This window comes from Vombatus ursinus, unplaced genomic scaffold, assembly GCF_900497805.2.
Source record: "Vombatus ursinus unplaced genomic scaffold, bare-nosed wombat genome assembly UNPS02014959.1, whole genome shotgun sequence".
NCBI lineage: Eukaryota > Metazoa > Chordata > Mammalia > Diprotodontia > Vombatidae > Vombatus > Vombatus ursinus.
In genome coordinates this window covers 3,993,998-4,007,299 of record NW_020954737.1, presented here as the reverse complement: position 1 = coordinate 4,007,299, position 13,302 = coordinate 3,993,998, and the positions used below count along the sequence as shown (strand labels likewise).

General features: G+C 43.5%; 1 protein-coding gene across 1 annotated transcript in view; it reads left to right on the top strand.

The window, feature by feature from the left end:
- The window catches only part of ADCY5 (adenylate cyclase 5), a 260,004-nt gene that overhangs the window by 200,352 nt on the left and 46,350 nt on the right, over positions 1-13,302 (top strand). Inside the window, exons 8-9 of the mRNA XM_027845254.1 lie at positions 2,797-2,937; positions 9,239-9,261. Of these exons, the coding sequence (XP_027701055.1) occupies positions 2,797-2,937; positions 9,239-9,261 (164 nt within the window). The remainder of the gene's footprint in view (positions 1-2,796; positions 2,938-9,238; positions 9,262-13,302) is intronic.

Below are 13,302 nucleotides of genomic sequence, written 5' to 3'. Positions count from 1 at the left end.
TGTTAGTTTCAGAATTATATTCCTTTTCTATGCTTCCTTCTTTTTCTTTCCTATATTTAAAAAAAAGTTACAGTGACCCTCTTTTAGGGGGCATCATTATTGCTAACCTCCCTTCCCCAACTCTCCCCCTTTTGAAAAGAGAGCAAGAAAAACAAAATCCTTGTAACAATTAATGTAGTCAAGCATAATGAAAATATCCAATAGTCTTGTCCAAAAATGTGCATCTCTGCCCCTTATGTCCCTCCCCTCTCCACCAGGAGCAGGCTAAAGTGCTTTCATCCTAGGTCCTCTAGAGATGTGATTTGATCAGAGTTCTTAAGTCCCCCTCACCTCCCTCCAAAGTCATTGCTCTCTCCACCACATCAGTACTGTCTTCATAAGACAGCTCTTCCTATCCTCAGCCCAAAAAATTGGGACTTCACATACCATTTTTCCTTTCCTTCTCCACCTGCCTTTCACTGGGGCAGTTCCAGACTTGGGCCTAATGCATTCTAGAAGCTTGGATAAATACATGTCTCTAGCACCTGAGATTGCAGTAAAAGCATCAGAAGTGAAGCCCCGTTCTCCAGGCATCCATTTCTTCTGTGGCCCTCCTTGGGGTAAGGTGCATTTGGCAGAGCAGGCAAGGCATGTCTTCTAGAGACCAGGATATGGATTGAATAGTTTGCTCATGGGCTCAGATCCCTTTTGTTTCTTTTCCCTTGGTGAAGTGACTTGCCCAGGGTCACACAGCTCGGAAGTGCCTGATGTTGGATTTGAACTTGGGTTATCCTAACTTCAGGCCCAGTGCTCTAACCACTGAGAGACCTAGTTGCCTTGTATATGTTGGGGGTGGGGGGAGGTGGGGGAATATTGGGACAGGAGCGTAGGGACAAGACTACCAAAGAAGAATCATGGACTAGAGGAAAGAGTCCTGGCAGTGGAGTCAGTGACCTGGGTTCAAATCCGGCTTCTGATACTTCATGACTGTGTGACCTTAGGGAAGTCACTAACCTCATATATAAAATGAGTGGATTGAATTGGCTAGCCTCAGAGATCCCTTCCAACTTTACTCTATGAACCTATAGGGTCTAAAGCTACTTAAGGTATGCAGACACCCCCCAAAATGTTCTTTTTGAAAAAAAATGACCCTTAGAGGTGTTTCAAGGACAGCTTGGGGGGGAAGGGAGAAATCCTAGCCATCCTCTCCTTCTCTTCTTAACAGCAGACCAGCTCGCAAGGCCATTTTCACTGTGACCCAACCAAGCCAGATGGAATGTGTAATTTGGAAGTCTGGTGATTAAGGCCGCTGGACTGGGGAGTGGGAAGGGCGAGAAGGTTCCCAGAAGGCAGAGAAACATTTAGAATGTCATTGGACCGTTGGGACCTTTGGGTGGGGAGGGGAAGAAAGAGAGCAATTGCATTACTCATTGTTTCCATCTCAGAGACATAAAACTTAGAGCCCGAGGGGACCTTAGGCACCCTCTAATCCAGAGGCTCTGAAACTTTTTGGGGTCTTGGACCCTTTTGTCAGGCTGGTGAAGCCTTGTGGTCCTCTTCTCAGACAATTGTTTTCAAAAGTACAAAATAAATACATAGTTTTTACAAAGGAAGCCAATTATAGTGAAATACAATTATCAAAGTATTTTTAAATAAAAGTTTGCAGACCTCGATCCAGCCCTTTTGTCACACGGAGGAGGAGGATGCCTACTCACGGTCACACGTGTAGTAAGTGGGAGACTGGGACTTAGCTTCCGGGGGCTCTGGCTCTGAATCCAGATGGGCTTCTTCAACTTATTCCCTGTTGCCTCTTTTTTGTGTACCCTTGGGGCTGAGGATACTGAGTCTGGAGAAAAGAGAGAAAAGGAGGAGGAGATGTGTGAGGAAGAGATATAGCAGTGAGAGAACAAATCCCCCCCCCCCAACATGCGCACATTTGGAAAAGCTCCCAGAGTGATGGAGAAGGCTTGATTCCAGTCCTCAGCTATATACCTTTAGAGCTAGACAGGACCTGAGAAACCATTGACTCTGAGCCCCTCATTATATGGATGAAGAGACTGAGGCCCAGAGAGGTTAAGAGATTTGCCTAAGGTCACATGGATAGTCTGTGGCAAAGCTAGAATTTGAACCCAGGACCCCAACTCCAAACTCAGTGTTGTTGTTTTGTTGTTCAGTTGTTTACGATTCTTCATGACCCAGCTTGAGATTTTCTCGACAAAGATACTGGAATGGTTTGTCATTTCCTCCTCCAGCTCATTTTACAGATGAGGAAACTGAGGCAAACAGGGTTAAATGACTTGCCCAGGGTCACACAGATAGGAAGTATCTGAGGCCACATTTGAACTCAGGTCTTCCTGACTTCAAGCCAGGCACTCAATTCACTTCGCCTCCCAGCTTTTCTTTTTATCATGCTATCTCAAGCTATAGGGGCTATCACTTTTACCCAGAAGAAGATACCTATTTCCCACCTTTCTTTCAGATTCTACACATTATGATGTGGGTTACAGTGAGGAATGCACATACATATTCCCTGCCCTTTAGGTGATGGCAATTCTGATGCACTCCTAGCCACAAATGTATAGGACAGATGGCTATGAGGACCACTGTGCAGAAAATTAGACAAGTTTAATGAAATAAAATAAGCTAAATGATCAGGGGAGGAATGGGAGTGCCTATGTTGGCAGGATGAATCAGGCTTTGGAGAAGGGGTCTCATCTTCTTCTAGTGGTCAAATATCATGAGTTGATGAAGGGGGGTTGTTACCTGTGTAAACCACTGTATAAACTCACACTGATTCTAACTGTGCTTTTTCTCCAGAAAGAAGAGAAGGCCATGATTGCCAAAATGAATCGCCAGCGAACCAATTCCATCGGGCACAATCCCCCACCCTGGGGTGCCGAGCGACCCTTCTACAACCACCTGGGGTCCCACCAGGTCTCGAAGGAGATGAAGAGGATGGTTAGTTACCAATGAGATGGCCATGGAAATTGGTGGGGGGTGGAGAGGTAGTTGGCAGGGGAGAAGAGGAGAAAGGAGGGGCATCTTTCATCAGAGATAGCATAACAACAGCAATCCATGGCATTTATAAAATGCTTTCAGTTTTTCAAAGTGTTCTCATGTGTTACCTTATTTTATCCCCAAATCAACCTATATAAATTGAGAGCTGGGATTTATTCTCCTGACTTTATAAGACAGTTGGGAAAAAGGAAGGGAATAAACATTTACTGAGTACCTACCATGCACCAGGCACTGTGCTGAATGCTTTACAAATATTAACCCATCTGATCTTCACAACAACCCTGGGAGGTAGGTGCTATTATTAACCCCATTTTACAGTTAAGGTAGCACAGAGTAGGTGGTGGTGTTCAGTCATTTTTCAGTCTTGTTGTATTCTTTGTGACCCTATTTGGGGTTTTCTTGGTAAAGATATGAGAGTGGTTTGCCATTTCCTTCTCCATCTCATTTTATAGATGAGGAAACTGAGGCTGAGAGGGGTTAAGTGACTTGCCGAGGGTCATACAGCTAGGAAGTGTCTGAAGTCAGATTTCAATTCAGGTCTTCCTGACTCCAGGCTCAATGCCCCACCTCTGTTCTAGCCATTGTACCACCAACGTGCAGAGAAGAAACAGAGCCCCAGAGAGAAACAACTACTAGGTCATCTAGCCTAGGGTAGAGCCAAGCCCAGAACCGACTTCTGATTCCAGACCAAGGGCTTTTGCCATCCAGTCACATGGCTTCATCCCAGTCCTGAACATCCTTTTTCCCCTGGCAGAGCTCACTCTGCCAGACTTAGGCTGGGATCTGGGATATGCCAAAGCCTCCAGCTGTTTGGCATTTGGTGAGGCCTTTCTCCTCCAGTCTGGTGGGGAGAAACGTGCCAGGTGTTGCCTGTGTCTGCTGCATTTCCCAGGCAACTGAAATTTCTCCCGAGCACCACGCCTGCCTGGAAACTGTCATTGTGATGCTCCCCAATGCTTTCTATGCTGTGGAAAGTCCCTGATCAGCCGGAGCTCTCCCTCAGCGAGGAAGGGGGAGGGGAGGCCTGAAAAAAGCAGAAGCCAAAGGGAATTTATTTACTGGGTTCTGAAGCCTGTATGGGGCTGGGGGAATCACTATACATCACACACCAGGGGCTCGTCCATTCAAAGGGGCAAGATGAAATGGATGTGCCTTGATTCCTGTGGTGATGACTGGAGAAGAAAGGAGAAAGAAAAGAAAGGGATGAGAGTAAAAGTAGAAGGGGGGTGGGATATGGAGGAAGATGGATTATAATGACATGGTTTTTTTTTTCTTTAAGAAAGCTTAGTTTTTCAGATTCATTTACTCTGTTCAGGGGGATAATCAAGGCTCCTCTCAGTGAAGGCCCCACTCACCCTAAGAACAAGTGAGCCAGGAAGGTATGAGTGAAGGGTTGTCCTGCCTTTATGTTTCTGCAGGCCCAGTGTTGAGGACTTGGGTGAGGGATGGGCCCGGGGTATGCAGGAGGAGTTAATGTAGAGTCAGATGATGCTGAGTGGGTTTAAGCTGCAGCAGGAGGGATTAAAGCTAGATAGAGAGAGGGACAGGAGAGCTCAGTGCCTGAGAAGACAACTGTTTATACCCTAGAGTGCCTGGCTGAATCCTAAAATCTTAAAAATTTGTTGACGTGGACAGTGGAGCCTGGGATCTAAAGGGCTGATCCAAAGACTCTCCAATGGATGTTTTGGTTATGATACCTACAGCCCCTAACTCCAGTTACCTAACAGACCCATCCCCAAGCATCATATCCCCTTCTGCCCCCTCATTCTTCTCTCTTTTTCGAGAGACTGACTTCTTTAATAAACTGCACAACAAAAATCTTAATTCATAGGAAAATATGACTTTTAAAAATTGATGCCTTTTTTTTTGACATAACAGTCATTTCCTCATATGCTAATTCCCCTACATCCCCAGCTCCCAGGTGTGCTTGTGTGAGCATGTGTATGAAACACATATATACACACACACATATGAATACACATATGCAATATATACATGCACACACAAGCATACAATACACATACAGTACACATGTGCACACGTGCACGTATACATAATATACACACTACATACACGCACACACAAATGTAGCTCACATGCAACGCACATGTATACAGCGCACGTATGTGCATATGCACATATGCACACACATATATGTGATGTGCAAGTGCATACACAGACACAAAGCATGCATACACACATGTATACACATACATATGCACATAGACACATGTGCACATACACACATGCACACCCATATGCAGTACACGATGCCCTCATGCACACACACAAACACATATATGCAGTATACAGTACATGCACATATATGCAATGTGCATATGCATAATGCACACATATACACATATACATGTATACACACACACACACACACACACATACTCTAAAACCTCCTTGAAACCAAGGAAAACAGCAAGAGAGAACTTTGCTGCATGGTATTGTCTCCCCCCTCTTGACAGAAGGAAGATGTGCAAAACAACTTTCAAGAATGCAGATTTCCTTGCTCTTTGCTGCTCTCTATTCCCTTTTCTTTGCTTTTCTTCCCTTTGCCCTGATTTTCTCTTCCTTTTTACTCCCTCTTTGAATAGCTTGAGTCTTTCTGCTTCTCTAATTCTTTCATGCCATTTCTTCCCCTCCTTCATCTCTACCCTGTTTTCCTCTCTTTCCTCCCCATCTTCTCTCTCCCATTTACCTCTGCCCTTTCCTGCTTTTTCTGTCCCGTTTCTTTCCACCATCTCTTCTTTTCTATATCCTCTCCCCTCCCTGCCCTCGCCATCTTCTGCTAACCTTGTCTCTCCCCTGCTCTGTCTCTCTTTCTTCTTTGATTCTTCTACACCCGGCCCCCTCTCACTCTTGGATTCCCCCTCGCACTTCCACTGCCACCATCCTTTCCTAACACGTTCTTCGGCAGCAGATGTGACAGCTTTATGATGCTGCCATTCTGTTGGCAAGGGGCTGGGCTTAACTCATCCACCTCTTGGCATCGGCTCTCTGGAGAGCCTAATTGGGCCACTGTGTAATTAGAATGAGGATTTTCCTGTAAACTGCTTTTGGCTTTGGTGAGAAGCCTTCGGTGAAGTGGGGCCTAAGGCCCACTTCTGTGTTGAGCATGCTGAGTATGGGTGATGAGGGTTTGTTGTGTTTCCTTTGGGAGAAACTCTCTGATAGTTGGGGAGATTAAGCTGAAATAGAAGCCTAAAATTACCCAGAATCTGGGGGCAGCTAAGTGGTGCAGTGGATAGAACCCCAACCTTAAAGTCAAAAGGATGTGAGTTTAAATTTGGCCTCAGATACTTACTAGCTGCGTGACCCTGGGCAAGTCACTTAACCCCAATTGCCTCCAAAAAAAAAAGGTATCCAGGATCTGATGCTCCTGGTCTGTTGAAGGTAAGAGGACTGGTGATCAGCACAAGGGACATGAGAACCCCTGCCCTTTCTCTGTCCAAGAGTGAAGCTTCTTAGAGCTTCTTTGAATCACAGAGGTTCCCATGAGCACTTGAAAAGAGCCCTTCTTACGGGCAGTGGAGGACAGAAGGTGACTCTTATTTTTGCACTTTTAATGAGGAGGTCATTATTGTAGGATTCCTAACTGAGTCGTGTGGGAGAAAACAGGAGCTGCAGCCTGTAACCTCAGGGATCTCCTCATCTGATAGGAGACAAGGGGGAGGATATTTCAGGCTGGAGGAAAGTCCTGAGGTGAAGAAAGGCTTAGAAGTGAAGAAAAGTAGTGGTCATGTAGGCCTGAGCATGGAGTAGTTAGAGAAGTTTGTGGAGATGAGACAAGGTGTGTATTTATGGGGCAGGTGAAGGTAAATGGGGGGCAGGGAAGAGGGAGAAGGACTGGGAGAGAGGGGTCTTAAAACCCACATTTGAGAGCTTGGATTTGAAGTGAGATTCTGTAGTTTACTCATCTATCTCTATGCAGGACTATGCCTAAATAGTCTAGTCTAGGAAAAACCTACCTTCTTTAAAAACATTTCAAGAATGTTTACTACCTTTCGTAGTCAGCGCTTACCACCTCTGTGAATTGCATAACTATATATTCAAAGTCAGGAGGCTTGGGTCCTAGGCTAAGCTCTGTCACCAACTAATGGTGAGGCAAGTTCGATAGAGTAGAAAGAGTGTGGGACTAGAAGTGTAAAGACTTTAGTTCAAATCCAGGCTCTTCTGACTACTATCCTTAGGCAAGTCATTTAAATAGTCTGTGCCTCAGTTTTCTCATCTGTAAAATGGGGGGAGGGCAGAATAGAGGACCTCTAAAGCCCTTTCTGGGTAGTTAAATGACTCAGTGGATAGAGCACTGGGCCTGAAGTCAGAAAGGCCTGAGTTCAAATCCAGCCTCAGACACTTATTAGCTGTGTGATCCTGGGCAAGTCATTTAACCCTATTTTCCCCTCATCTCTAAAATGAGCTGGAGAAGGAAATGGCAAACCACTCCAGTATCTTTGCTGAAGAGTCAGATATAACTGAAAAACAACTAAATAACCACAGCAATACATCTCTTTCCAAGCATATAGGCAACCTATGACCATGCCTCTGGTCCTCAGTTTACCCCATCTGCAGAATGAAGGGGTTGGATCATATGACCTTTAGAGTCCTTTCCAACTTACTCTGTGACAGATTTACATAGAAACAAACTTAAATCCTTCTGTCTGGGACTGCAGACAACTTTTTTGGGGGGAGATGATGATGCACAGCTGGTCTTCAGCTGCTGTAGTGAACTTTCAAAAAAAATAATATTAAGTTTTCTAAGCAACCCAGGTCTCCTAAACATTATTCAGACTTGAACTTTGAATCAAGCAGCCTCCATTTCCTCAGGCTTCTCTCCTGCCTTCTAGATTTCTCCTCCTCTTCCCTGATGCCTCCAGAATGGAGCCATCACATCTTGGCCCATATGCACACCCATATGCAGTACACGATGCCCTCATGCACACACACAAACACAAAGTGTCTTTTCCCATCAGCCAAGTGATTTGATCCAGATCTTATGAACTGAGGGCAAATATAGCTCCAAGTTTGGAAATCAGTAAAGACAAGTCATACTGAGAGAGACAGAATCAGAGGGACAGAAGGACAGACAGAGTCAGATTCTGGCCATTTGTCAAATCTTTAATAGTTATGTTGATTACGAGATTATAGGGATTCGAGCTAGACAGGACTCTAGAAATCATTTAGTCCAATCCTTTCCAGAACTGAGAAGGGTCCAGGGAAGTTTAAGGATTTGTTCAAAGTCATAGAGGTAATGAGAAGCAGAGTCAGGTCCTCCTGACTCCAAATTTAACAATTTTTCCAATGCTTCATTCCATTCAGTCTCACTGTTTCATAAACACTCAATTCTCTGGGAGGGTAACTCCTCATTGATAATTCCAGAAAGTTGCTGCAAGTAGTTAGGGTTACAGTAAAAAGTCCCAAGTCCCCAAAGGGTCTCAAGAAAGTCTTCCCTTCACACATCTTCACCAGTAAAAGAAAAGAGGGACTTGAGTGCCCATCTACGGAAATAGGAGGTGGGCTTCTGAGCAGCAGGAGCTGGGAACTGAAGTGCCTAGAAATTAAATTCTGTTCAATAAGAGGATAGTGGTCTGGGGAAGGTGGGTGGACACAGGGCAGCTCTTCTGGCCAAAGGGAGTTACATAGAATCACAGTTACACAGACATAGAATGGAGCGATAGATGATGTGTCAATAGGGAACATTATTTTGATTTTCATCTTCCCTCCTCCCCTGACAGTAGCTACAGCAGTTCTTTTCCAGTCTCCTTCTTTTCCTCTTACTTCTCATTCTCCTTTCTCCTCTTCTTTCTCTTTCTCCTCCTTTTCCTTCTCCTCTTTTCCTCACTTCTCATTTTCCTTCTTCTTCCTTTCTTCTTCAAAATGTATCATTTTTTTGAAGCAGTTGGAGGTAAGTGACTTGCCTAGGGTCACACGGCTTAGTAAATGTCTGAGGACAGATGTGAATTCAGGTCCTCTTGATTCCAGAGCTGCTGCTCTATCTACTGCACCAGCTAGCTGCCCCCTGTATCATTGATTTTAAAAATTTTTATTGATGATTTTTATTTCAAAATTACAGTTATCTCCTGTTTATATCTTTGCTGTGCCCCCTTATGAGTTGTTAATGAATCTTCTAGAAAGAGAAGTAGGCCAGAAGACTGGTGCCCATGACCATCACAGTACCTTTGTTGCTTAGGTTTGTTTGTTCTTACACTTTTGTCTTTCTCTTTTTTTTTAGGGTTTTGAAGACCCCAAGGACAAGTGAGTAATAGGACTTTCTTTGCCTTCTCTTCTCCTAATTTCAGGAGCACTTCTAGGCTGTCCCCATGACTGTTCTCCCACTGCCAAAATTCCACAAGGAAAGACTCTCCATACCTACACCCTTGCCCTGCCTTCTCTTATCTCAGATGAGCCTTAAGGGATCCTATATACAGTGTCAGGAAAAGGACACATCTTAGCACACTGGAGCATACCCTTTAGAACTGGCCTAATGCATCTCTTACTTAACATACAGGATGCTAAGCCACTCAGCAGGAGATCTGAGGGCTATGCTCCTATTCCTCTCCCTTCCCCCACAAAACATTTGGTCTCAAGACCCCTAAATATATATGTCCCTTTGCCCCTTAAGGGAGGTTCAAATTCCTCCTTCTTAGACTTTAGTGACTATGGGAAATTCTGTTCAAGGGCAGAGGGAGGAGTGGGCCCTTTTAGGGAGGTCAGTGTTTTGAATGTGTACGTCGGCAATGCTGGATTCTGTTTCAAATTTAAGTCCTAAGTCATATCCTTGCTTACACATAGTCTTCTGGCTGAGTGGGAAGTAGCAAGCCTAGAAGCAATAACAAAGTGGCAGACAGCTGGTAGGAGAGAAGTAGCCTAGATTATATCCCCAAGGAATAAAAAGCCACTTCCTATCACTCAGTATCCACTCAGCTCCCAAGAAGGGATAAGCACAATTCTCTCGCAGTGATCCTAGCTCATTTGGGTTATGGACTCCCTTCTCTGAATAATGTTTTTAAATGCATAAAATAAAATATGCAGGATTATGAAGGAAATCAGTTATTGAAATTCCATTATCAAAACGTAAAAATGTTTTGTAAAAACAGATGTAAAAACAGATTCGTGGACCTCAGGTTAAGAACCTCTGTTCTAGTCATACCTTTGACATTTCTATTAATACCATGTTAAGTTCTGACCTTATTTAGCCAATTAACATCTCCCTGGTTTTTAGTTAAGAATTCACAAAGAGGTGTTTTCTTTCCCAACGGATGATCACTAAGACCTCTCTAGCTCAAATTCTGTGCCTTATGACCCATATATCCCCTAGAAATTAGTCCTAGAATTAGTCCTGTCCTAGAATTACTACTGATGATGTTAGATATGTTAGCAATACCTTCAGATACTATAGCTTTGGATAATTGCCCACAGGGTTGATGCTATTTCCTTTATTTTTTTTGGTTGAGGTCTCCATCTCCCTTGTAGTCTTGCAGGCATTTAATTCAACCTGAAAGACATTTATTCAGCACCTGAAGTCCCACTCTGGTGCTTTATTGAGACATGAAAGTGGCCCTGTGTTCAACCAGCAGAACACAAGCCCCGGCAAGCTATACCAACCTAAAAAGCCTTTGAGCATAGGCCATGATGGACTGCAGATCTTTTGTCAAGGGCTTGCTGAAGCACAGAGACTCTCATTATCACCTTAGCTGCAGGGCTATGAATATTTCAGCAATAGTACATAGGAGCATAGATTTAGACATGGGAGGGCCTTTAGAGGCACAGACAGAGGCTGGGTGGTTTGCCCTGAGCCACACAGCTACTAAGTATCTAAGGATTTGAGCCCAGGTCTTTCTGACTCCAAGTACAATGTTCTATGCATGATGCCAGTCTGGAATATTGATATAGAGCAGTTGTGATCTATGTCAATAGAGGGAGTACATTCACAAAGAAATTACATCCTGGTAAAATATTAAAGTATTCAGCAACTACTATGTGCAAAGCATTGTGCTGATAGTGGGGATACAAAAATGAAAAATGACAGTCCCAATGCAAAAAGAAAAAACAAATAAATTTTTAAAGTCAATAAAATATTTTTTAAATACACACACACACAAAATTCATAAGGGACACCTGAACAGGGCAATTGTATTAGTTCCTTGTTAAATTTGACGTATACTTTTAAAGAAAACAAACAGCATGTAATACAACTTCATGATTTCATATGCAATCTCACTTTTCTCTTCTGTGTATCGAAAAGTTTATATTTGTTGATGATTTTTAAGTTCACAATAAAAAATAAAAATTCTGGGGCAGCTCGGTGGTGCAGTGAGCAGCCCTGGAGTCAGCAGGACCTGAGTTCAAATGTGGCCTCAGACACATAACACTTACTAGCTACGCAACTCTGGGCAAGTCACTTGACCCCAATCGCTTCACCAAAAATAAATAAATAAATGAATGAATGAATAAATAGGTAAATATTAAGATGATAATCCCTGCCCTCAAGGGGCTTACAGTCAAGTTTGAATCATGTACACAAATCACTGGGAAACAAGTTAGAATAGGATTAAGAGCACAGAGGAGAACTTTGAAGAGGAAGATCACTGCTAGTCATGGTCAGTGCAGAAAATTAGAGAAAATTTTATGGAGAAGATGGCATGAGAGCCCTTGGAGGAAAAAGGCAGCTGGATGGTGCAGTGAATACAGCATTAAACTTGGAGTCAGGAACTTCTGAGTTCAATTCCAGCCTCAGACACTTACTAGCTGTGTAACTCTGGACAAGTTGCTTAATTCTCTTAGCCTCAGTTTTCTTATCTATCAAATGGGGATAATGATAGCACCTCCCTCTTCCATTTTAGATATATTAAGTTAAAGACGAGGAGCCTAATGGATCCAGCTTGGCTTTGGGATCAGTTTTTGCCTCTGATCCCTACTGGCTCACAGCCCAGAGTGAGTCAGTTAATCTAATGCTCTAATCTAGACAACATCTCTAAAACTAAGTTCCAGTGCATTAGTCAAGGGAGTTTCCTCATTCAGGTTTTCCCTGCATCAATGAGACCATCCATTTAGTCTCTGTCTTTTGTTGTTGTTGAGTTGAGTCTAACTCTTCATGATCCCACTTGGGATTTTCTTGGAAAAGATACTAGAGTGGCTTGCCATTTCCTTCTCCAGCTCATTTTACAGATGAGGAAACTGAAGCAAAGAGGGTTAAGTGACTTGCCCAGGGCCACACAGCTATTAAGTGTCTAAGGCCAGATTTGAACTCAGGGAGATAAGTCTTCTTGTCTTCAGGCCTGGTGCTCTATCTACTGAACCTTCTAGCTGTCCATAGTCTTTATTTCTGTCCCTAAATTTAAGAAATTAGTGGGACAACTAAGTAGAGAGAGCATGCAAATAGTTGGAAATGTGGAACCAGAGCCTGGGGTAGAGCTGGGAGCCCAAGATGGAGACTTGGGAATCATCTTCTTAGAGGTAATGACTGAAGCTAATACCTTGGCTTAATAAGTGATTGTTGAACTGAATTGTGCAGATGAAATTGCCAAGGGATAGTGTGTGGAGAGAAGAAAGGTGTCAAATAGTGGGTAGAGTCAAGAAGACCAGGCTTCAAGTCCTATCTCTGACACATAGTAGTTGTGGGACCATGGGCAAGTCACTTGACTTTTCAGTGTCCCAGGAAATTCTCTAAGATTATAAATGACCAAAATGTTACAGGTCTGCATCAGTGGAGAGATTTTCCACATGAAGAGTTATCCACTCAGATGAAGTCAGAAGCCAGAAAATCCCCCCTGTCCCCACTTCACCCCCCATAGAAACCCACAGTGGGAATATAGCATCTCTAGGACAGCATTAAGTCACAGAAGGAAAACAGAACTAAGATGTATAAAGCAGGACATATGCAACCAGCCCCTTTTCTTTCTTTTTCAAAAACTTTTTAAAATTGGCAAGTATTGGGAGAAGCTAGGTGGTGCAGTGGAAACAGAATCAATCCTGGAGTCAGGGAGACCCAAGTTCAAATTCAGCCTCAGACACTAGCTGTGTGACCCTGGGCAAGTCACTTAACTGCAACTGATTTTAAAAAATTGGTAAGGATTTGTTTTTTCTTCCTCCCACCTATACCCCTCCCTCCCAATGAAACAAACAAGCCCTTAAAACAAATATACATAATCAGGCAAAACAAATCCCCAGTTGGCCACATCCAAAAAAGTATGGCTCATACTGCAACTTGGGTCTATCACCTGTGTGAGAAGGTGTCCACCCCCAACCTCTTTTTTTCCAGTTCAGTCTGTTATTGTCAGTTACCTCCTTCCAGGT